The following is a 25,835-nucleotide window of genomic DNA, read 5'->3' as shown; positions in this document are numbered from 1 at the left end:
GTACCCCAAAATGGTGGCATTAGAAAATACAACTCGTCCCACAAAAAAACAAGCCCTCATATAGCTATGTCTACAGAAAAATAAAAACAGTTATGGCTTTTGAAATGCCATGACGACAAAATGAAAAAATTGCTTGGTCATTAAAGAAACCCCCCGGTCAAAAACAAAATATCAGCCAGCACATGGTGTTTATATGTGTCCTTTCTTTTACATTGTATAGTCTTCATGTTTCCTGTTATTTGATGTTACTACATATTTTCTACATTGCAGCATCAAGTGGCTGCTATCTCCATGACTCCATGTCAATTGAGTCATCTGCATGATAATTCCCTCTCCTTACATAGATGTCAGTGGGCAGGTTCATACAACTAAGCCCCATCCAGCCTAGGAAAATGTAAAACTGTCAGTAAGAAACTGTCATGACTAACAGAAAACGTGAGGGATTTGTACATGTTAAAATCGTCCAAGCCTTATCATCACTAGTGTCCTACAGGGGGGTAGTCATCATTGTTAAATTATGTGATGCTGTTTGGGTATATTTTCCTTTTTAATATGCTTCTTTCTTACAATGTCACCCTTCTGAATGTCAGCTGGGTCTTATCTTTGTAACTTACTCTGGCTCCTCATAAATATCCATTAGGGGATTCCACCCATCTAACCTACCCAGAATACATAATTTTGCAGCTTTCTTTATAAGCTAACAGCTGAATGGCCAGCCATCTGACCATATATTCAGAACTTAAAGACCTAACATTTCAGATGACTTTTCAGAATAGGAAGCCATATGCGTGCACATGAGGAATGACACTATTTCTGCCCTTTATACAACATATATATGGCATCTATTAGCAGTTTTCCTCTCTGCAGGCTCTATTGCTAATTCTCAGCTTTCTCTGAGCTAGTGGGCTTAGCCTAAGGCCGGATTCACACGAGCGTGTGCATTTTGTGCGCGCAAAAGGTCCATAACAGCTCCGTGTGTCAGCAGCATATGATGCGTGGCTGTGTGATTTTCGCGCAGCCGCCATCATTATGACACTCTGTTTGTAAACAGAAAAGCACGTGGTGCTTTTCTGTTTTCATTCATAGTTTTTACTGCTGTTGTGCGAATCACGCGCATCCCACGGAAGTGCTTCCGTATGCTACGCGTGATTTTCACGCACCCATTGACTTCAATGGGTGCGTGATGCGCGAAAAACGCATAAATATAGGACATGTCGTGAGTTTTAAGCAGCGGACACACGCTGCGTGAAAATCACGGACTGTCTGAATGGCCCAATTGACTAACATAGGTCTGTGCGAGGCGCGTGAAAATCACGTGCGTTGCACGGACGTATTATACGTTCGTCTGAATAAGCCCTAACTGCTATCATGTCCGCTATACATTGACCACATACAAGAGTCCTGCTCTCCTATTTCTATCTAGCACATATATATATACACATATAAATAAAAGCTGCAGCACCATGGAGGAGATTATGCAGCAGTGCTGCCGAGAATCCAGAACGGGGTGAAATAACTCTTACTAGAAGCTGCATCATCTTATGTGTGTGTCTCTCTCTCACTTTGTTCCTTCCTCCCCTATCCTCTCTATAGACTTCTATGGGCAGCTGAAATTGATCCTCCTTATAGATTGTAAGCTCTTGTGCATAAGGCCCTCAGCACTCATGTTTGAATTGTTAAAGGCGTTGTCCAGTCCCTAAAAATATATGGCCTATCCTCAGGAAAGACCATAAATATCTGATCTGTCGGGGTCCAACTCCTGGGACCTCCATTGATCAGCTGTTTTGAAGGGGTCGCAGCGCCCGTACGAGCGCTGCTTCCCCTTCATTCCTTATCTGCTTGTACTATGAAGCGTCAACATAATTGTAGAGACAGTTCACAGTACTTCAGCCTTCTCCCATTCACTTCAATGGCAGACGTCTGCAGTACCGTGAACCGCCACTACAAGTGTGTCAGCGATTCACAGTACAAGCAGATATGGAAAGGGGAAGCAGCGCTCGTACCCTTTAAAACAGCTGATCGGCGGTGGTCCCGGGTGTCAGACCTCGACCGATCACATATTGATGGCCTATCCTGAGTATAGTCCATTAATTTTTAGGGACTGGACAACCGCTTTAATAAGTTTTGTCATATTGTAATGTCTATACATGTACCCACTGAATTGTAAAGTTTTGCGGAATATGTTTATATTGGTTATATCTTTACTCCCTATGTATACATATTCACATACTTAGTAACTACAGGGTACTATTTATCTATTGCATAGATATAAATTAAGGGTGATTCTTTATATTATGGTATACCTTATTTTTCTGGTCCTTCAAGTTGAAAAGAAGACTTCTGTACTTTGTTTTGTACCTTAATCCAGTATCAGGATACAACCTGAATATTTCTTCCTCTACATTCTCTGCCAATTTTTCCAATGTTTCTTCAGCTACATCAAGATTCTGTATTTCCCTAACCCTAAAATGTTAAAGAAGTAAATATCAGTTTACATAGTGTGATATTCTAGATTACCACTAACAATAAGTAGACCGCTTGGTATATCTTATTAGCTTAGTATGCAGTCCATACCCAAATCAGCAGACAAATCTAAATAAGAATGCACATTATATGTATAATGGCAAATTAAATCTATAAAAAGTCAAGTAAGTTATACAACGGTACTAATTACCGGGTTTTTCCAAATACTGTAAGATTGTGTTCACATGAGGCAGATTTGTTGCAGAAATATTTGCAACTATCCCAATAATCTGATGTTTGCAGGAATGTATCCTTATGACATATAAACAACTCCATTCAGTTATATGGAATGGATTTTCAGTCCCAGACATTTCTGCAAAAAACTGGCATGTGTGAACATACACTTATAATCCAGATTTGTCACTGTCTTAGGCTTCGTTCACATCTGCGTCAGGGCTCCGTTCAGGTGTTCCGTCTGAGCTTTCTGTCAGGGGAACATATGAACGGAACCCTGACTTAAAGAGGCTCTGTCACCAGATTTTGCAGCCCCTATCTGCTATTGCAGCAGATAGGCGCTGCAATGTAGATTACAGTAACGTTTTTATTTTAAAAAAACGAGCATTTTTGGCCAAGTTATGACCATTTTTGTAGTTATGCAAATGAGGCTTGCAAAAGTCCAAGTGGGTGTGTTTAAAAGTAAAAGTCCAGCCCAGCTAGTAAAAGTATTAAAAACGCCCCGATGTACGCACATAATACACACCCACTTGGACTTTTACTTTTAAACACACCCACTTGGACTTTTGCAAGCCTCATTTGCATAATTACAAAAATGGTCATAACTTGGCCAAAAATGCTCGTTTTTTAAAAATAAAAACGTTACTGTAATCTACATTGCAGCGCCTATCTGCTGCAATAGCAGATAGGGGTTGCAAAATCTGGTGACAGAGCCTCTTTAAACCATACCTTTCCGTTTTCATCACCATAGGTTTCAATAGTGACGGATTCGATGCAAATGGTTTCTGTTTGTTTCCGTTGTGCAAGGGTTTCGTCGTTTTGACGGAAGCAATACTGTAGTCGACTGCGCTATTCATTCCGTCAAAGCAACGGAACCCTTACACAATGGGGACAAACGGAAACCATGGTTTCCGTTACTTTTAGTCAGGGCTCCGTTCATGGGTTCCCCTGATGGAAAGCTCAGACGGAACGCCTGAACAGATCCCTGACGCAGATGTAAACAAAGGCTAACAAGCATCAACATATCTTCTTACATCTACTGACATATAATTTCAGAGAGCCACGAAGGAGAATCTCTTGGCACTGTTTCTGACTTCTTTAAAGAGGCTCTGCCACCAGTTTATTAATTCCCGATCTTCTAACTAATCGAATAGGCCTTTGCTCCTGATAACTACAGTGTGATTTGTTTTAACCCCTTCCCTCTTTAGCCACTTTTGACATTACTGACCGAGCCTCATTTTTCAAATCTGACATGTGTCACTTTATGTGGTAATAACTCCGGAATGCTTTCACCTATCCAAGCGATTCTGAGATTGTTTTCTCGTGACACATTGGACTTTAAGTTACTGGCAAAATTTGCTCAATATGTTCAGTATTTAATTGTGAAAAACACCAAAATTTAGCAAAAAATTGCAAAAATTAGCATTTTTCTCAATTTAAATGTATCTGCTTGTAAGACAGGCAGTTATAACACGCAAAATTGTTGCTAAATAACATCCCCCATATGTCTACTTTAGATTGGCATAGTTTTTTGAACATCCTTTTATTTTTCTATGACATCACAAGGCTTAGAACTTTAGCAGCAATTTCTCACATTTTCAAGAAAATTTCAAAAGGCCATTTTTACAGGGGCCAGTTCAGTTGTGAAGTGGCTTTGAGGGCCTTATATATTAGAAACCCCCAAAAAGTCACCCCATTTTAAAAACTTCACCCCTCAAAGCATTCAAAACAGCATTTAGAAAATGTCTTAACCCTTTACACATTTCACAGGAATTAAAGCAAAGTAGAGGTGAAATTTACAAATTTCATATTTTTTTGCAGAAATAAATTTTTAATACAATTTTTTTATAACACAGAAGGTTTTACCAGAGAAATGCAACTCAATATTTGTTGCCCAGTTTCTGCAGTTTTAGGAAATATCCCACATGTGGCCGTAGCGTGCTACTGGACTGAAGCATCGGCCTCAGAAGCAAAGGAGCACCTAGTGGATTTTGGGGCCTTATTTTTGTTAGAATAAATTTTAGGCACCATGTCAGGTTTGAAAGGCTCTTGCGGTGCCAAAACAGTCAAAATCCCCCAAAAATGACCCCATCTGGGAAACTACACACCTCAAGGAAATTATCTAGCGGTACAGTGAGCATTTTGACTGCACAGGTTTTTTACAGAAATTATTGGAAGTAGGCCGTGAAAATTAAAATCGAAATTTTTTCAAAGAAAATGTAGGTTTAGCGATTTTTTTTCTCATTTCCAAAAGGACTAAAGGAGAAAAAGCACCGTAAAATTTGTACAGCAATTTCTCCCGAGTAAAACAATACCCCACATGTGGTAATAAACGGCTGTTTGGAGACACGGCGAGGCTGAGAAGGGAAAGAGCGCTATTTGGCTTTTGGAGCTCAAGTTTAGCAGGAATGGTTTGCGCAGGCCTTGTCACATTTACAAAGCCCCTGAGGGGACAAAACAGTGGAAACCCCCCACAAGTGACCCCATTTCGGAAACTACACCCATTGAGGAAATTATCTAGGGGTATAGTGAGTGTTTTGACCCCACAGGTTTTTTGCCTAAATTATTGGAAGTAGGCCCTGAAAATGACAATCTAAATTTTTTCAAAGAACATGTAGGTTTAGCTAATTTTTTCTCATTTCCACAAGGACTGAAGGAGAAAAAGCACCGTAAAATTTGTAAAGCAATTTCTCCCAAGTAAAACAATACCCCACATGTGGTAATAAACGGCTGTTTGGACACACGGCAGGGCTTAGAAGGGATGGAGTGCCATTTGGCTTTTGGAGATCACATTTAGCAGGAATGGTTTGCGGAGGCCTTGTCACATTTACGAAGTCTCTGAGGAGACAAAACAGTGGAAACCCCCCACAAGTGACCCCATTTTGGAGACTACACCCATTGAGGAAATTATCTAGGGGTATAGTGAGCGATTTGACCCCACAGTTTTTTTGCAGAAATTATTGGAAGTAGGCCCTGAAAATAAAAATCTACATTTTTTCAAAGAAAATGTAGGTTTAGCTTATTTTTTCTCATTTCCACAAGGACTGAAGGAGAAAAAGCACCACAAAATTTGTAAAGAAATTTCTCCCGAGTAAAACAATGCCCCACATGTGGTAATAAACGGCTGTTTGGAGACACGGTGTGGCTTAGAAGGGAAAGAGCGCTATTTGGCTTTTGGAGATCACATTTAGCAGGAATAATTTGCGGAGGCCATGTCACATTTGCAAAGCCCCTGAGGGGGAAAAAACAATGAAAACGCCCAAAAAGTGACACCATTTAGGAAACTACACCTCTTGAGGAATTCATCTAGGGGCGTAGTGAGCATTTTGACCCCACAGATGTTTCATAGAATTTATTAGAATTGGGCAGTGAAAATAAAAACAATCCTTTTTCTTCAATAAGACGTAGCTTTAGCGCAAATTTTTTCATTTTCGCAGCAAATAAAAGAAAAAAAAGAACCCAATATTTGTAAAGCTATTTCTCCCGAGTACGGCAATACCCCACATGTGGTCATAAACTGCTGTTTGGGCACACGGCAGGGCTCAGAAGGGAAGGACCGCCATTTGGAGTGCAGATGTTGCTGGATTGGTTTCTGGGCGCCTGTGGGCCCAAAACAGTGGAAACCCCCCAGAAGTGACCCAATTTTGGAAACTACACCCCTCAATGCATTTACCTAGGGGTTGTAGTGAGCATGTTAACCCTGCAGGTGTTTTGTAGAAATTAGTGTGAACTCGATGTTGCAGAGTGAAAATGGGATTTTTTCCACAGATATGTGGACAATATGTGGTGCCCAGCTTGTGCCACCATAACAAGACAGCTCTCTAATTACTATGCTGGGTTTCCTGGTTTTAGAAACACCCTACATGTGGCCCTAATCTCTTGCCTGGACAGTCGACCAGGCTCAGGAGTGAAAGCGTACCATGTAAAATTGAGGCCTAATTTGGCGATTTACAAAGTATTGGTTCACAACTGCAGAGGCTCAGATGTGAAATAATAAAAATAAACCCCCGAGAAGTGACCCCATTTGGAAACTACACCCCTCAAGGCATTTGTTAAGGGGTGTAGTGAGCATTTTCACCCCACAGGTCTTTTCCATAAATGAATGCGCTGTGGATGGTGCAAATTAAAAATTTATATTTTTCCCTAGATATGCCATTCAGTGGCAAATATGTCGTGCCCATCTTATGCCACTGGAGACACACACCCCAAAAATTGCTAAAAGGGTTCTCCCGGGTATGACGGTGCCATATATGTGGAAGGAAACTGCTGTTTGGGGACGCTGTAGGGTTCAGATGGGAGGAAACGCCATTTGGCTTTTGGAGCGTGGATTTTGCTTGGTAGTAGTTTTGTTTGGAGTCTTACTGGTGTTTCCGTTTATAATGTAGGGCATATGTAAGCCGGGCGGAGTATATAAGGGGCATAGTCAGGTGGTATAATAATGGGGTAAAAAAAAACAATAAAATGATCCATAGATGTGTGTTAGGGCAGATTCACACGAACGTTGCGTTTTTGCGCGCGCAAACAACGCAGCGTTTTGCGAGCGCAAAAAACATTTGACAGCTGCGTGTGTCATGCGTGTCTGATGCGCGGCTGCGTGATTTTCGCGCAGCTGGCATCATAGAGATGAGGCTTGTCAACGCCCGTCACTGTCCAAGGTGCTGAAAGAGCTAAATCTTTCAGCACCCTCGACAGTGAATGCCGAACACAACAGCGAAAAACCTGTAAAAAAAAAAGATAAAGTTCCTACTTACCGAGAACTTCCCGGCCGTTGCCTTGGTGACGCGTCCTTGGTGACGCGTCCTTGGTGACGCGCCTCTCTTGACATCGGGCCCCACCTCCCTGGATGACGCAGCAGTCCAAGTGACCGCTGCAGCCTGTGATTGGCTGCAGCCTGTGCTTGGCCTGTGATTGGCTGGAGCTGTCACTTGAACTGAAGTGTCATCCCGGGAGGTCGGACTGCAGGAAGGAGACAGGAGTAATCGGTAAGTTAGAACTTCGGGTTTTTTTACAGGTTAATGTATTTTGGGATCGCAAGTCACTGTCCATGGTGCTGAAACAGTTTAACTCTTTCAGCACCATGGACAGTGACTATCTCCTGACGTCGCGTACCGATAATTTTTTTGCCGGGATCGGCCAAAACGAGTTTGGCCAAACCCGGTGAAGTTCGGTACGCTTGTCCGGCTTCGCTCATCGCAAAGACACTCCGTTTGGATGTTCGGAAACAGAAAAGCACGTGGTGCTTTTCGGTTTTCATTCATCCTTTTCACTGCTGTTGCGCGAATCACGCTCGTCCCACGGAAGTGCTTCCGTGTGGTGCGCGTGATTTTCACGCACCCATTGACTTCAATGGGTGCGTGATGCGCGAAATACGCAGAGTTATTGAACCTGTCGCGCTTTTTGCGCAGCAGACAAACGCTGCGCAAAAAGCACGGACTGTCTGTACTGCCCCATAGACTTGTATTGGTCCATGCGTGCCGCGTGAAAACCACGCGGCCCGCACGGACCGAATACACGCTCGTGTGAATCCCCCCTTACGCTGTGACACAATCCTTTCTGCATAGGCCGGTGTCGCACTGATATATGGCGGCCTTTATTATCCCCATTTTGATCCACACTCCGCGCCTTTGCAGTTTGGGGAATTTTGCTGGGAAGTGTTGTCCTGGTATAATACGGGCACCGGCGCTTCCAGCGGATATGTTTGGGCCATCCCTTTCCTGGTTCCCTAATTTTAGGTCCTTGATAAATCGCCTCTTCAAACAGAAGAAATGTTCCCCTCGGGCACAACTGCATATTTTTTTATTTCCTGACTTATTGGAGCCATAACAAATTTTATTTTTCATAGACGTAGCGGTATGAGGGCTGGTTTGTTGCGGGACGAGCTGTAGTTATTATTGGTACCATTTTGGGGTACATGCAACTTTTTGATCACCTTTTATCCTATTTTTTGGGATGCCAGGTAAACAAAAAAACGCAATTCTGGCATAGCTTTTTTCGTTTTTTTTTATACAGCGTTCACCATGCGTTATAAATTACATGTTAACTTTATTCTGCGGGTCAGTACGATTCCGGCGATACCTAATTTATAGCACTTTTTTATGTTTTACAACTTTTTGTACAATAAAATTACTTTTGTAAAAAGAATGCATTTTTTCTGTCGCCAAGTTGTGAGAACCATAACTTTTTAATTTTTTTGTCGACGGAGGTGTATGAGGGCTTGTTTTTTGCGGGACGAGCTATAGTTTTTATAGGTACCATTTTTGGATACGTGCGACTTTTTGATCACTTTTTATTCTAATATTTGTAGGGCAAAGTGACCAAAAAACAGAAACTCTGGTAAAGTTTTTTACGTTTTTTTTACGCTGTTCACCGCGTGATACCTCAGGTCGTTACGGTCGTGGCAATACCAAATACATATGGTTTATTATTATTTTTCAATAATAAAGGACTTGATAAGAGTAAAAGGGGGATTGTGTTTTATTTTATTACTTGAAACTTTTATTGTTTTCAAACTTTTATTTTTTGCACTTTTTTTTACACTTTTTTTACACTTTTTCTCAAGTCCCACTAGGGGACTTGAGGGTCCAACGGTCAGATATTTTTTTTTCTAATACATTGCACTACCTATGTAGTGCAATGTATTAGATCTGTCAGTCATTCACTGACAGCAAGCCGATTGTACAGTACAGCTGACTTCCACCGCTGATGACGCCGGATCAGCTCCTGACCCGGCGCCATCTTGCCGGCAGCTACGGAAGTCGATCAGGCTCTGCCGCCGGGCGGATCTTGACCGGCTTCGGTGCTAGGCAGACCGGGAGGCCAGTATTACGCCTCCGGTTGCCATTGCAGCCACCGGAACCCCGGCAATTTCATTGCTGGGGTTCCGAAGAGCTGCAAACACCTTAAGTGCAGCGATCGCATTTGAGCGCTGCACCTAAGGGGTTAATGGCGGCGATCAAAGCTAATTTCGGTCCCCGCCATTACAGTCGGATGTCAGCTGTATGATACAGCTGAGATCCGACGATGATGGCACCGGCTCAGCTTCTGAGCCGGTCCCAAACATTCGGCGTATGGGTACGGCAAGATGCGGGAAGTCAATGCTTTCCATGACGTACCCATACGGCAAATGTCGGGACGGGGTTAAAAAAACATTTATTATTTGCAAAGTTATGAGCATTTTTCTAAATTTGATAATTTGGCTCTAATAGCCATATGGGTAGTAATATTCTCTTCACTCTGGGCAGAGTAATGTTTTCTGTAAGACGCTGTCCAATCATCATACTGCTTCTCCCCCTTCGCTGCCAAGCAACACAGTGTGATCATATAGTATACAGCTTCCAATCCCGACTGTGTATTCAACTGGTGATATCTCCAGTTGTGTCAAGCTAGAATTGCGATCCTGGTGTCATATGAAAAATTTTAATCTCCTCCTTCATATGCGACCAGAACTGGGTGAACCACAGCCCGAGATATGGCTGTTTGAAGTGATCCCCTTCCCATCAGCCTTAGTCTCTCACACTGTTTGAAACAGCTTCATGCTGATGGGACAGCGTCAGAGGCTGTGTGGTAGCTCCACCTCAGGAGAATCGCTGCTGTTACCTCCCAGTTGTCTAATAAAGGCTCATTTACATATTTAGGAAAAAAACTCATAACTTTTAAAATAATAAACGTTTTGGGACACAATTTTCAATAGCATTATCAGTGTGACTGCGCTTGTTAGATTAGCTAGGAGATTGGGCATTACTCACAGATCCTCTTTAAGCATTCACAGTTCAGAAGGGTTCAAGGCAGTTATAGGAGAATGTGGCTCACCAACATCAGTAACGGGTTTGAGAAATAAATATACTGGTAAATATTCAAGGGGATACTTTTTCTCTGTTATATCTTGTGTATCTTTGCACATTAAGAAGGTTACCTAGAAAGATTTAATATAGCTCAAATATGAAAGAGTAAGGGTCCCTCTACATGGGCAGATTTCTTGCCGCAAACGAGCGCTGATCGACAATGTAGCAAGTCGATCAGCACTCGTTTAACTTCCATTTATATGCTGAAATAATCGTGAGTATGCAACCTGTATCAGCACAAACCATTGATAATACGATCGCTCGTCCCCATACAGTTTGCATTATTGTAGGCAACACATCCTGTTTACATGGGGAGATGATCTGCCCACAAATTATGATTCTTAGGACTGCATAAAAGATCCAATCAACAACAAACAAGCATCTGTTCGTTTGTCAGCTAATGGCTGGGCATATATGGACAGTGACGTCGGCAGCAGTACTGGAGTCTCCGATCAGCTGATGCTCTGCCTGGGTACTCCCGTACTGCTGCCAACGTCACTGTTCATATAGTGACAGTGACGTTGGCAGCAATGCTGGAGTCCCCAGGCAGAGCATCAGCTGATGCTCTGCTCGGGGACTCCAGCGATAGGAGACCCCTGAAGTCACTATCCATATACGGGCAGTGACTTCGGCAGCAGTACGGGAGTCCACAGGCAGAGCATCAGCTGATGCTCTGCTCGGGGACTCCAGGGATAGGAAACCACTAAAGTCACTGTCCATATATCAAGCCTGAGAAAGACCCTCCACTTGTCACGGGTCGAAACGTTGCCATTTTTTACTAGATGTTTGACCAATAAAATAATATATTGATTGAAATTTGGGAGACGTGTGCTGTTGTTCAACCACACTTTTTCTGAAGATATCCTGTGGATATGTCATAAATGTCCCTCATGGGAAAACACATTTATCTAGTTAAACAGCCAGGAACAGAGTGATCGCTGTTCCTGGCCGTTAGAGCAGCGTGTCAGCTGTAAAACACAGCTGACACCTGCAGTGTATCGAGCGGGCTCACACGCTCCAAACATCACCCCCCCCCCCTCCCGCTCCATGACGTGCCGGCACATCGTCATGGGTCTGGAAGGAGTTAAGGAAGCGGTCAGGGGGTTCTGGCCCCTTGACTGCCGACTATAAGACGCAATTTGAGAAGTTTGAGGGAAAAAACGGATATTCCCTGGCGCTGCTAACTTGTAAAACCCTTCTTGAGTAATGAGGATTTAAAACAAGCAAATGTAATATCAGATATTGTTTTAATTACTACGCGTTTCAAGGCCGTATCGGCCTCTTCATCAGGTAAAATACAAATAAAATAGCAGAGCAAGTGTAATCTCGCTGTAACCTGTCATTTACAGCGTGATCTCGCAAGATTACGCTTCCTCTGCTGTAAGTACCACAGAAACTTTACCAAAGTGTCGGGATGGTGAATAGACATCCCGTCCTGGCTGGAAGGAATGTCTATTCACTGTCTAAACACTTCAGTAACGTTAATGTGTCAGTATAAGACAGCACATATTGATCTAGCAGGATCTCTATGCGCTGAGGAAATTAATGGAGAGAAGTGTATGACGCTGATTGGTCAGCGTCATACACTCCTCTGTACAACGCCCACTTGGTCTAAAGTAAAAACACGCCCAGTTTGGCATTAAGAAAGTAATTAGAATAAAGCTAAAAACGCTAATAACGTGGTAAAAATAGATTGTTTTTCTAAATAAAAACCACTGTTGTTATCTACATTACAGCGCCAATCTCCTTATGTAGGAGATAGGGCACTTATAATGTTGTGACAAAGCCTCTTCAAAGGAATCTTCAGAAAACCTAAGCAGGTTAAAAAAAGATTATGTTTTTTTTGGGCAGAATCTGAAATCCATGGTATCCACTGCTAATGTCTATGGGGTTTGGTAACAACAATTTTCAAGGAACAAGGCAGCACATCCAAAAATAGGAATTTTATTTACCCACAAATGTGATGGTTCAGTCCAGCAGGACCTTTCTCAAGCAAATAAAATTCCTATTTTTGGATATGGTGCCTTGTTCCTTGAAAATTGTTGTTTCCATTTGTTGAACCTTGGATCAGGTTCCTGTAAAGGCTTGCACCCATCATATTACATCAAATATTCTCTCTGGTGCTGTGATAATTTTCCTTTCTTCAGCTATGGGGTCTGGTAGACAATCCTCTGTCCTTCACAACCTGAAGACACAAGAATTCGACAGGTTCCTTACCAGATCCTTATCTCCCCCTAGAGATAAGCAGGTGTTTCGTAGTCACTTACTGGCACGTTTTCTGCACCTGCTCAGGGAGTGAATTTTCTGGGATACGTCCTCTCAGCTAGGGGTTTTAGTATGTATCCTGCCAAGGTACAGGCCATTGTCAAATGGGTTCAGCGAAAAACCCTTAAGGCTCTCTATAGCTTTCTGGTCTTTGCTAATTATTATAGAAAATGTGTCGGTGTGTTTTCTAAACTGGCTTAACCTCGTACTGACCTTACTAAGAAGGAGGCTGATGTAGGTAATTGGAGTTCAGAGCTGTTCTGGCTTTTGAGTCTTTGAAGAAACGCTTCATTACTGCACCTGTTCTGGTTCACCCAGACCTTCAACAGCCTTTCATGGTAGAGGTAGACGCTTTTTAGTTGGGAGTGGGAGCTGTCCTGTCCCATGGTCCATCGAGTTTCACTAATTTATGACCATGTGCTTTATTTTCCCAAAAACTTTCAGAGGCCAATTATGACATTGGCAATCCGGAAATGTTTGTTATCAAGTGGGCGTTCGAGGAGTGGCAACACTTCCTCGTGGGGGCAGATCATAGTATGCCGTTATTACAGATCATAAGAATCTTATGTATTTCGAATCTGCTAAAAGCTTGAATCTAGGCAAGCTAGATGGGCCCTGTATGTTGCCAGATTCAATTTTATGGTTACTTTTCAGCCTGGGCCTAAGAATGTCAGGGCGGACACTCTGTCCAGATGTTTTAGTCCCATACAGCAACTCAGTTCCAAAAACCTATACTTCCCGCAGGTATGGTCATTTCTGCAGTCTCTTTGGATATGGCGGAAGAGATCAGGGTGCGCAATCCTCAGTGATCCTCTGTCTTTAGGGAAGCTATTCGTGTCATCTCAACTCAGGGTTCCGGAAGAGGTGCATGATTCTGTTCTGGCAGGACATCCAGGCTAGTACTCGATGTTTGGTATCCCATAACTACTGGTGGCTCTCTTACATGCGAGATGTAAGGGCTTATGTACAAGCCTGCGGGGGGTGTGCCCGACCCAAACTGCCTTGTTCTCTGCCTGGAAAACTCCTACCCCTTTCCGTAACGATATGTCCCTGGACACACTTGTCCATGGATTTCATAACCAATCCGCCTCCCCCGTAAACAAGACATTTGGGTGGTGGCGGACCGGTTTTCCAAACAGTGTCATCTTGTTCCACTTACTAAGTTACGTAGCTCATTGACTCTGCCTAGGTTGTTTATCATACACATTGTGAGACTACATGGTATTCCTGAGAATATTGTTTCTGATTGAGGAACGCAGTTTGTATCCAGATTTTGGAAGGCGTTCTGCCAAACTTAAAGAAGACTTAGCGTTCTCGTCTGCTTATCATCCACAATCTAATGGGCAAACTGAACGTCTTTAATAGACTTTGGAACAAATCCTCAGATGTTATGTTCTTGACCGTCAGACAGACAGTCATTCCTTCTTATAGCTGAATTTGTACTAAACACCCATGAATCCACCAAGACCTCTTAATTTTATTGTAATTATAGTTTCAATCCTAGTTTTGGTTCTTGCTCCTCCATTGATTCCAACACTACTGAAGTTGAGTCATATATGGACCAGCTGAAGAAGGTTTAGGCTCAGGTTAGGCAGAAAATTGAGGGTTCAGTCGGCAGGCAGAAGAAGGCCACGGATAGGTAGTGCTCTTCTGGTCCAGTATTCACCACTGGTGAGAAAGTTTGGCTTTCTGCGAGAAACATCAAACTTAAGATGCCTTCTGCCAAACTTGGACATAAGTTGATTGGTCTATAGAAAATTAATCAGGTCATTAACCCATCTGCTTATCGTCTTAAACTCCCTCCATCTTTCAAAATTCCTGACATCTTTCATAAGTCCCTGTGGAAACAATACCAATTTCCAGTCCATGATGTTAAAGAGGCTCTGTCACCAGATTTTGCAACCCCTATCTGCTATTATTACGCCACAAATAAAGTAGAAAAAATGACAAAATTTATTAGGACATACAATACACAATATTGATACATAAAATTCAAAAATGGATCCGGATAAAAGAAAGCAGTGTGGTGGCCACAAGAATGTTGGAAAATAGGATGTGGCGCCCACCATGAACACACAATCCTTGGCAAAAAATCACTGTCCAGTGAAGGTCACAGGTAACACAGTCTAACAAATATGGTGTCAGTATAGAAATAAACTAATGGTAAAAAACACACATGTTAAGAATTCACCGCAACACAGATCCAGCTCAATTAGCCCTGTTGCTTATGAAATTGCTAGAAAGTAGCACATTAGTGCTCATAGTTTCTCTACGCATTATAAAAGTAGACAAAAGGACCTGGACAAAAATATCAGAGTAGGACTATAACTGCCAAAGACAAGTTCAAGTATGTAATACCCATGTTGAGTCACAAAGGGTCTCTATCAACTATGGAGAGTATGTTGTTGGGCTTACCCATCAAGATGAATATAATGTGGCCCCGCACTGCAGCCTGAAAAAATTGCGCCCCGACGCGCGTTTCGCCAATATGGCTTCCTCAGGGGGTAGTGTGTAATGGACTGCAGTGTCAAGCTTTATATATGATACACTTAATCAAATAGTAAGCCACATTATATTCATCTTGATGGGTAAGCCCAACAACATACTCTCCATAGTTGATAGAGACCCTTTGTGACTCAACATGGGTATTACATACTTGAACTTGTCTTTGGCAGTTATAGTCCTACTCTGATATTTTTGTCCAGGTCCTTTTGTCTACTTTTATAATGCGTAGAGAAACTATGAGCACTAATGTGCTACTTTCTAGCAATTTCATAAGCAACAGGGCTAATTGAGCTGGATCTGTGTTGCGGTGAATTCTTAACATGTGTGTTTTTTACCATTAGTTTATTTCTATACTGACACCATATTTGTTAGACTGTGTTACCTGTGACCTTCACTGGACAGTGATTTTTTGCCAAGGATTGTGTGTTCATGGTGGGCGCCACATCCTATTTTCCAACATTCTTGTGGCCACCACACTGCTTTCTTTTATCCGGATCCATTTTTGAATTTTATGTATCAATATTGTGTATTGTATGTCCTAATAAATTTTGTCATTTTTTCTACTTTATTTGTGGCGTAATAACTTCTCTTCCTCTCAGTCTTTCATGATTACATGAAGTCTTGCCATATTATCTATATATAAATGAGGCGCATTGGACACTTGCCTTTGGCGCCTAACCTTTTACCTAACCGGGTAAGTCCTGATATCTAAAAAAAAAAAAAAACCCTATCTGCTATTGCAGCAGATCGGCGCTGCAATGTAGATTACAGTAACGTTTTTATTTTTAAAAAACGAGCATTTTTGGCCAAGTTATGACCATTTTTGTATTTATGCAAATGAGGCTTGCAAAAGTACAACTGGGCGTGTTGAAAAGTAAAAGTACAACTGGGCGTGTATTATGTGTGTACATCGGGGCGTGTTTACTACTTTTACTAGCTGGGCTTTCTGATGAGAAGTATCATCCACTTCTCTTCAGAACGCCCAGCTTCTGGCAGTGCAGACAGAGTGTTCTCGAGAGATCACGCTGTGACGTCACTCACAGGTCCTGCATCGTGTCGGACGAGCGAGGACACATCGGCACCTGAGGCTACAGATGATTCTGCAGCAGCATCGGCGTTTGCAGGCAAGTCGATGTAGCTACTTACCTGCAAACGCTGATGCTGCTGCAGAATCAACTGTAGCCTCTGGTGCCGATGTGTCCTCGCTCGTCTGACACGATGCAGGACCTGGGGAAGTGACGTCACAGCGTGATCTGCCAGAAGCTGGGCGTTCTGAAGAGAAGTGGATGATACTTCTCGTCAGAACGCCCAGCTAGTAAAAGAAGTAAAATCGCCCCGATGTACGCACATAATACACGCCCAGTTGTACTTTTACTTTTCAACATGCCCATTTGGACTTTTGCAAGCCTCATTTGCATAAATACAAAAATGGTCATAACTTGGCCAAAAATGCTCGTTTTTAAAAAATAAAAACGTTACTGTAATCTACATTGCAGCGCCTATCTGCTGCAATAGCAGATAGGGGTTGCAAAATCTGGTGACAGAGCCTCTTTAAGTCTCCACCATCACCTGTCTTAGTCAAAGGTAACCTAGAGTTCGAGGTACAAAAAATTGTTGACACCAGATGGGTTAGAGCCTACCTCCAAAACTTAATGCATTGGAAGGGATATGGTCCCAAGGAGAAAGAGATCATGGGTTTCTTCCAACTTTGTGAGTGCTCCCAAGTTGGTCTAAAAATTCCACTCTAAACACCCTGTCAAACCTTATCCTGAGTGTCCAGTGGCCCCTATTAAAAGGGGGGAACTGTTAAGTTTTCTTCTACTGAAGCTAAAAAGGCTAGGCGAGGGTTAAGCCAGAAACTGTTTCTACTCAGCTACTATAGCCTCTTTAATCAATCCATGAGATTGGTTCTATAGAAATCCATTTGACGGTGAGCTCCTTGGCAGTTATTGTTTTTCTTCCCGGTTCCTTTGATCTGTGCTGCTAGTATTCCTGTTACACCTCTGTGCTTTCTCCCTTATTGCTACTGTGTATGATCCTGACTGACTTGACATTTCTTTGCCTGCTGATTTGGTACCGCTGTCTAGATATACTGTGTATGACCATGACTGTGTTGATTTTTGTTTTGCCTGCTGACTTTGCACGGCGTTGTCGCTCTGTTGATGAAGGTGGCTAGTCTGACTTCTCTACCTGTGCGCTCCATGTGCCGGCAGCTGCCGGGTGAAAGCAAGAATATATTTTTCACCAACAGGGTTCACTCAGAATCTGCTAGCAAGGTTCCTCATAGTGGATTCGTCCCTTTTTAGTGCGGTTTATCTGCTCTATGCAGGGTCCTAGTTCCTTCAGGGGCGTCGCAGGGTTAGTTCGCCACCTCTTGCCGAATGCCGCAAGTTTGGTAGTTGGTGCACTTTTGCTGGACTGGTTACTTTTTGTCAGTACCATTACACTTATCCTATCTGATGAGCCAAACACATACAGTATGATTACTCAGACAGTAAACCAAATGATAGCTAAGCCAAGAGTTACCAAAAATGAATGGCCAGCTTTAGGCACCTAAGATATACAAATCCAATTTAAACATGTTGGAAAATAAAATATAATACATTTAATCTTTGAATAACACATTCGTATAGCATAAAAATAACTATAGTAAAGATACAGTACCTTTTCATCAGGACTTCATACAGTGTCTGCACTGTGGTATCACGAATAGTTTTAAGGGACTTTGTTGAAGTCACAATGAGAGATTGGTCACCCTTTTCTCTATCACGTGTTTTCTTTTTTGTTTTTTTTTTCCCCAGTTCCACCTTTGGATCTACAAATTCAAAAATATTTATCAGTCGTCAGGGGAGCTTACAGTGAACACTTCAACATGTTACAGGATGCACAACTAATGGAGAAGAAGCAAACTTTTTAATTTGCTTACTCCTATGCGCACTTTCCCTGCATCAGGGAAGCTTTGACAATTATTCACTATAAAATTACTCAAGCATTTATTTAGGAATATTTCACTACAGCGGCAAAAAAAATAGGAAGTGAACCCTTTGGAATTACCTGGATTTCTGCATTGATTACTCATAAAATGTAATCTGATTGTTATTTAAAGGGCCTTTTACACCTGTCGATATTCGTTGTTTACACAGGGAGATGTGCTGCCGACAACAATAATACTTCACTTTTTTAAAACGATACAATCAGCAGATGATCGAGGGTTTGCTCATTCATCTGCTGATCGCTGCCCTGTTTACACAGGGCAATTATTGGGAACGTGCATTCTATGAACACTTGTCTGCACGATTATCGCCCAGTGTAAAAAGGCAAAGTCACAATTATGGACAAACGCAATCTAACTAAACTAATAACACACAAACAGTTGTACTGTTCATGTCTTTTATTGAGCACATTGAGTAAACATCCACAGTGCAGGGAGAAAAAGTAACTATTCTTACTGTCCGCAAATACGGATGCATTCGTAGCCAACCACAATTGTGGAACCGCCCGTAGACTTCTATGGGCAAGTCCGTGACGCAAATGGACATGTTCTTTATTTTGAAGATAATTTCTAAGGCCCGGGCACATCAATGGGGATTGATAGGAGTGTCACTATACGGAAGGGTGTCCGTGGCCTATAGAAATGAATGGGTCTACAATAACCTGATTCGTAATTGCACTACAGTCGTGTGCACGAAGCCGAAAAATAATTACGAAAATATACCTCATATGACCTTCACTGTACAACATTGGCAGAATACCACGAGGCCTTTGAAGTCACCTAAGACCTAATCTTTTTCTCTGACTACGAGAATTACTGCGAACAGTTCCAGAAAATTCTCAACAAATTTTCTTTGGACCATATCGTCCTTACCATCGAGCATTCACAAACACAAATTCAAGAATCTGATACTAAAATTAAAGCACTTGAACAACAGCTCTCTGCTACCTTCAGCCCTGGTGACTGGGAGAAACTCAAGAGCCGTACAGACAACTACATCAAGGAATTTACCAAGACCATCGAACTAAGGAAACGTGACACGTTTCAAAGAGACGCTAACTACTCTGCTAACAGGGTATATCGATGGAACGACTTAGTCACTTAAGACCTACTCTTTTAGTCTGACTACGAAAATTACTGCAAAGAGTTTCAGAAAATTCTCAACAAATATTCTTTGGACCTTATCGTTCTTACCATCGGGCATTCACAAACACAAATTCAAGAATCGGATACTAAAATTAAAGCACTTGAACAACAACTCTCTGCAATCCTCAGCCCTGGTGAGTGGGAGAATCTCAAGAGCCGTACAGACAACTCTATCAAGGAATTTCCCAAGACCATCGAACTAAGAAAACGTGACAAGTTTCAAAGAGACGACTCTAACGACTCTGCTAACAGGGTATATCGATGGAACGACTCCTCCAATTTTGTTGGTGCCATGTGTTTCCAAAGACAACAAGCCGGTGGAAAGTTTTCCTGCTCAGGCAGTGACACATCTACAGGCTGATATCCACAGCAACGTTTTTTGGCCAACCATAGAGGAAGAAACTAACCACCAGGCAGGCAGGGAGGAGATGGACGGGGACGCGAGACGAATATACATACAAGATCCAGGTAAGGACAACAACCTGGTTGTCAACCTCTCCTCCCACACTCTCACCCGACAGAACTTTTCGTACTACAGCGAGGACTATCCTTCTGTCCTCGACCGCAGCAACTATGTGATAGAACTAGACCGCCAACTAGCAGATACTAATACCTACAAAAACTTTTCACATGATCCGACTACAGACATACGAAACAAAATCACTTCCATATTAGACCACCATCTTGAAAACCATACCATAGACCAGAAGACCTACACATTTCTAAACAATCCCTTCCCAATCACTCCAGTATTTTACGTTCTGCCGAAAATTCATAAATCCCTTACCAATCCACCAGGCCGACCCATAGTGGCATCCACCGGTTCTATTTTATTACCACTCTCCATCTTTGTCGAAAAAAATTCTGACACCAGTCATTTCCTCCAAAACATACAAAATTTAGCTAGTACAAAACCCCACTGTATTCTCACTACACTTGATGTAAACAGTCTTTACACGTCCATCCAACACCATGATGACAGAGCAGCGACCAAAAAACTACTCGACTCCACAGTTATGACCACCAATTCCCAAACTTTTTGTCTAGAGATTCTAAAACTCATACTAAATGAGAATTTTTTTTATTTTTGGAGACATTACAAACAAATCTGCGATACAGCGATGGGCTCAAACGCAGCCCCGCCTTACGCTAATGCCTACATCGCAGCATTTGAAGACGCCAACCCTAAATTTAGGGAACATGCATTGTGTTGGTTCCGTTACATAGACGACATCTTTTGTATATGGAACAGAAAACTCTTTAATTGAATTCTTCACAGAAATCAACAATATGCGAGAGGGACTCCAATTCACGCTCAACACTGACTATCACAAAATCTGCTTCCTAGATACTTTAGTGAAGAAGAACGAAAGGGGTCTTCTGTCCATTTTTTTTTACACTAAACCAACGAATAGGAATGGCCTTTTACACTTTGATAGCAATCACCCCAAAACATCTCTACCTAAATCGCAATACTAACGGGTTAGTAAACTACCAGTATAGACATTTTTGAAAGCTAAACGCAATGGTACCTTCCTATATCACCACTGCTCTTGTTGTTCAAATATCATTAAGGGAGACAGGTTTTAACATCCGCACACCAACAGAACTTTTCCAATTAAGGACTTTTATACCTGCGAATAAAATTTTGTAATATACCTAATCAAATGTCTGTGTGGCTTGGTCTACATTGGCGAAACTACACAACATATACGAGACCGCATAGCCAGTCTCAAATCCACGATACGGTGCAATAAAACTTGGTTACCCATACCAGAACACTTCCACGCGTCAAACCAGTTTATCACAGTTCAAATTTCAAATTATTTAACAGATTCCGAGACCACGCCAGAGGTGGCAATCACATTTGTCGACTTTAGGAACGTGAATCCTATAGGATCCACACATTACAAACCCTGGCCCAAAAGGGATTAAACAAAGAGTATGATTTAATGGCATGATCCTTAGGCTACATATAATCAGACTATGATAAACCATCATATCATAACTGCATAGCGTATTGGAATATATGTTTCATACAATTTTCGAGTATAACTCATAGTTCATTAATACCATCTGCGATGGCTATGTGATTTAACTTTACCGAATACTGTTATTTCTTTCTCTAGACACTGGACCAGGTAATTATACCATAAAACCGGCCGTTTTAATTTGACCCTTTGTTCCTTTATCCATTCCCATCCTTCTTCCTCCTCTCTTTGCTCTTTCCTTACACACACACACACACACGCACACACGCACACACGCACGCACACACGCACGCACGCACACCATTCCTGTTGCTTCACATTTGTAACTTTGAGTTTGCCCCTATACCATCACATTGTTTTTATCAATTTACATTATCTACATTCTATACTATAAATTATATCCTTATCTGTTGAACATCATCATTACCAAATACAAAGTCGGAGTGCACACATATATCCACAATTGTCATGGCAACCACTAGCAAGCGTTATTACGTCCAATTTTTGTACCTTCTATACACCCAAGTAGTACAATCAATACACCTCTTTGGAGCTAAAGTCCAAAGACGTCACTTCCGCTTTCAGGACTGACTCACAACCATCAATTAGCAGGAGACCGACACGTAGCGTGACTACATATAGACGGAGGTCACTCCCCCTACACCCTGTCACTCCCCACACATCCAATTGGTGAAGCTAACATACCTCTTGGGAGTCAAGCTCCTACAACGTCACTTCCGCCCCACTTTGGACAGACTTAAGAGCACAGGTCACTCCCATTGAACTCACTTTGGCAAGTCTGGCAGACGTCCACACACAACTTCCATCACATCTTCAGATAATTTCCTTCCATCTTGCATTTATGATTTTCCCGTTATTTTATGGTATGGTCTTGTCATGCCCATGGCCACGGGCCGTCAGGCTCACTCACCTTCTGACTGCCGCAGCCATGGATCTCACTTCCGCCTACCTCGGCTGGGTCCCGTAGGGTGCGCGCGCACGCTCGTGCCCGCTCTTAAAGGGCCAGCGTGCGCACCTGAGTTAAAGTCAAAATTAGCCCATGAGCACCCTGGACTATAAGGGGGGCCCTGTCCCATCCTGCTTTGCCTGAGCCTTGTTGTCGTTATGCTATGTTCGTCTATGCAAATGGTCTCCTAAGTGTCTTCCAGTTCCCAGTGTTCCCCATTCCTGCTACCTGTAACTTGTATCCCGTGTTATCCTGGTCTAAAGTGTCGTGTGGTATTGGAGTTGTACTCCACTGAGTCTACGCCTGCTCCGCTACACCAAGCCTGGTGCCTGCCTGCTGCCTAAAGTCCGTCTGAGCCTGTCTGCTACTGTCCGAGAGTTACCACAGGTACACCTATAGAACTATAGACTTCCTCCTGTGTCCTGTTGGCCAGCTGCCATACTGTCAGGTCTGCCGCAAGGAAGGGTCTTCACCCCCCTTCCAGCAGTACATTCATGTTCATATTAAGAATAGTGTTTATTGTATTAATTTCATATCCTTGAAACAGTCAATTTTATGAGTTATACTACCAGATAACTACTACATGTTAAAACATTATGGTTATAGTCCACATATGAAAATTTTGCATTACGTATGTTCCTGGTTTATGGTTCTATTGTACAATATATTATTCATTGATTATCTACATTATAGACGTCCGCAATCTCACGAATATCATGATGATTGTTATATTTTTTTAATACATATATGCTGTATTAATGCTTGATCCGTTCTTTCCCACAGGGACAGTGACAAAGGCCGTGGATTGGCCGATACATCAATTAAATCGCCTCGTTCATATGTTCATGAAATAATGCTTATCTTATATGAAGTAATATATGATATACAGCTATCAATGAAGCAATAAATCAATTTATATTGGAGAAATCCTACTTGCCTTCTTGTGTGGGCTGGGGTAAACCAAGATTACATATTTCAGGGAATTCATCCCAACCCTACTAGCACCACACCAATCTCAGAGGAGTGCGTACCATATTTTTTCTAGACTACATGAGGCCTTAATGACTTTTGGTCTGATTGTTATCTAAGTCACAACTATATACAAACACAATCTAACTAAACTAATAACACACAAACAGTTGTACTGTTCATGTCTTTTTTTTTTTCTTTTATGTTTGCCATTGGCTCCATCCTAGTTCTGCTATGAACTGTTGAGGGGCTTCAAGACTCCCCAGCCAAAGAAATGCATCAGAAGAATGTGGACTTTAATAAGGATTATAATGACACTCTCACTAGCAGTATATATATGCCTTCAATCACCCCATGCTAAGGAATAAGGTAATATCAACTATGGAAAAACACTTATTAAAAGTGCAAAGTTAGCTTGGACTGTCCACAGTATCACCACCATCATTACATATTCATTGATGAAGTGCTTAATTTATGGCTTCAGTCAGAACTTGCCTGGCATTATTGTATGCATAATGGTGATGATTACAAGTTGTTATCTTGATCAATGATCTTCAATACTATGACAAAGAATATTTAGGATCATGTCAATTTAACTGGCGCCCATTATTAACGAATTTGAGAAGTAGGGTAAAGACTAGAATTTGTCCCCCCTGTCCAGGGCCTCAAGAATCGCACTGATCAAGATAATCTTAATACCAATGATATTACATATCATCGGTAATTTCCCAGTTTCCTATTAGGATTTTTAATACAATAGAATAAATCATGGATGATCTTATATGGAAAGGAAAGAAGTCCTGTAATAAATATGCCACATTATCGTCCGACGGCAGAGGGAGGCTTTGCGGTACCGGATTTCAGATATTTTATTTCGGGCCAGGTGCAGCAACTTGTCGACTAGAAATATACAGCAGCAAACAGATTGGTCTTAGAAATGGGGTGATATGAATGGGGTGATAATGTATTCCAAGGCATTGAGACAGGAGCCCTCAACCGGATGCCGCTGCTTGGTCTATATTGTAGGGTTTGTGAAGTTTTCACACCTTTGTGAGAGAATGTATTCATCCCCCAGTTTGCTATGATAGTAAGAGTTGGCAGAGATGGGGTATAACTCAATTATTACACTAATTTATTCACGGATCCATTAAGAACCTTGTGTCCCTCCAAAGGGCGTTTGGTATCTCCTCTGGGAATTTTCTCTTTTTTATTTTTAATTAAGACACCTGTGAGAAGCTACACTCGATAAAGAATGTTTTAAGACTGATTCTTTGGTGTTTATGGAAAAGCTATATAAGGGTGGGGGAGAAAAGGGGTTACCTCTATGGTGTATAATGAATTAGTCTTTTATGGCAATGCCAAAATTGCATCGATATTGGTCAAAGTATTCAAAATATTTCGATAGGTATAGAATACGCTGTGGGCTTAACCGTGCTGGGGGACCACTCTCAAGTACCAGGATTGAAACCTGCGGAATACTGTAATCTTGTGATTTAACTGCTGTCTATGGCAAGAATGCAGATTCTTAGAAAATGGTTTGCTAAAGATCTACCCTGGTGATTGGATGTCAAAAGGCGGTATTGAGAGTATTATTATGTGAGAGATTATTTTTTTTAGACGAAAAGAGCAACCCACACTTCCACGCTGAATGGAATGATGAGGCCCCATAATTTATTACCTGATTTACTCATTAACCTCTTCCTGCACCACGACGTACTATTGTGTCGTGGTGAGGGAGGTAATGTTCGAAGCGGACTCACCCGCTAAGCTTGCTCTGTAGGAAGTGGGTGTCAGCTGTGTTTTACAGCTAACACCTGGGAATAACAGCCAGGAACAGCGATCGCAGCATCTAAGATGTTATAAACAGGGGGGTGCCCCCCTCTGACAGCTCATCGGACAAATCGCAAAACGAGCCTGTAAAAATGACAATACACTAGTAAAAAAAAAAAGTTAAATACAGTTTTTAGTATTGTAAAAAATTTAAAAAAAGTTCAAAAAAACACCCTTTTCCCATTTTTCTTGAAGTAATGTGTGTATATATATATATATATAAATTAAATACAAAATTGGTATTGCTGTGTCCGTAAAAGTCAGAACTATTACACTACAGCATTATATAACCCGCACGGAGAATGCTGTAAAAAAATAAAAAAATAAAATATATATATATAAAATGCTAGAATCTGTTTTTTGGTCACCTCATATCTAAAAAAAAATAAAATAAAAAGTCTCATGTAGCCCAAAAAGGTACCAATAGAAACGACAGCTCGCCCTGCAAAAAATAGGCCCTCATACCGCTCAATTGATGGAAAAATAAAAAAGTTATGGCTCTCAAAATGTGGCGACAAAACACAAATTTTAGTTTCTTCCTTAAAAGTAAAACAAAAAGCAGTAAAACATAAAAAAACAATATATGTTTGGTATCGCCGTAATCGTATTGACTGGTAGAATAGAGTTAACAT

The 25,835-nt window shown here is 41.7% G+C and overlaps 1 protein-coding gene across 7 annotated transcripts in view; it reads right to left on the bottom strand.

Moving 5' to 3' along the window:
- Positions 1-25,835, bottom strand: part of SPOCD1 (SPOC domain containing 1) — a 204,352-nt gene that overhangs the window by 104,781 nt on the left and 73,736 nt on the right. For all 7 annotated transcript variants that reach the window (XM_075853156.1, XM_075853151.1, XM_075853158.1 and 4 more), the window contains 2 exons: positions 17,973-18,123; positions 2,304-2,463 (listed from right to left, as the gene is read on the bottom strand). In XM_075853156.1, the coding sequence (XP_075709271.1) occupies positions 2,304-2,463; positions 17,973-18,123 (311 nt within the window). The remainder of the gene's footprint in view (positions 1-2,303; positions 2,464-17,972; positions 18,124-25,835) is intronic.

This window comes from Rhinoderma darwinii, chromosome 2 (genome assembly GCF_050947455.1).
Source record: "Rhinoderma darwinii isolate aRhiDar2 chromosome 2, aRhiDar2.hap1, whole genome shotgun sequence".
Taxonomy (NCBI): domain Eukaryota; kingdom Metazoa; phylum Chordata; class Amphibia; order Anura; family Rhinodermatidae; genus Rhinoderma; species Rhinoderma darwinii.
Note: the sequence above shows the minus strand (reverse complement) of the source record. Positions and strands in the feature narration are given on the sequence as shown.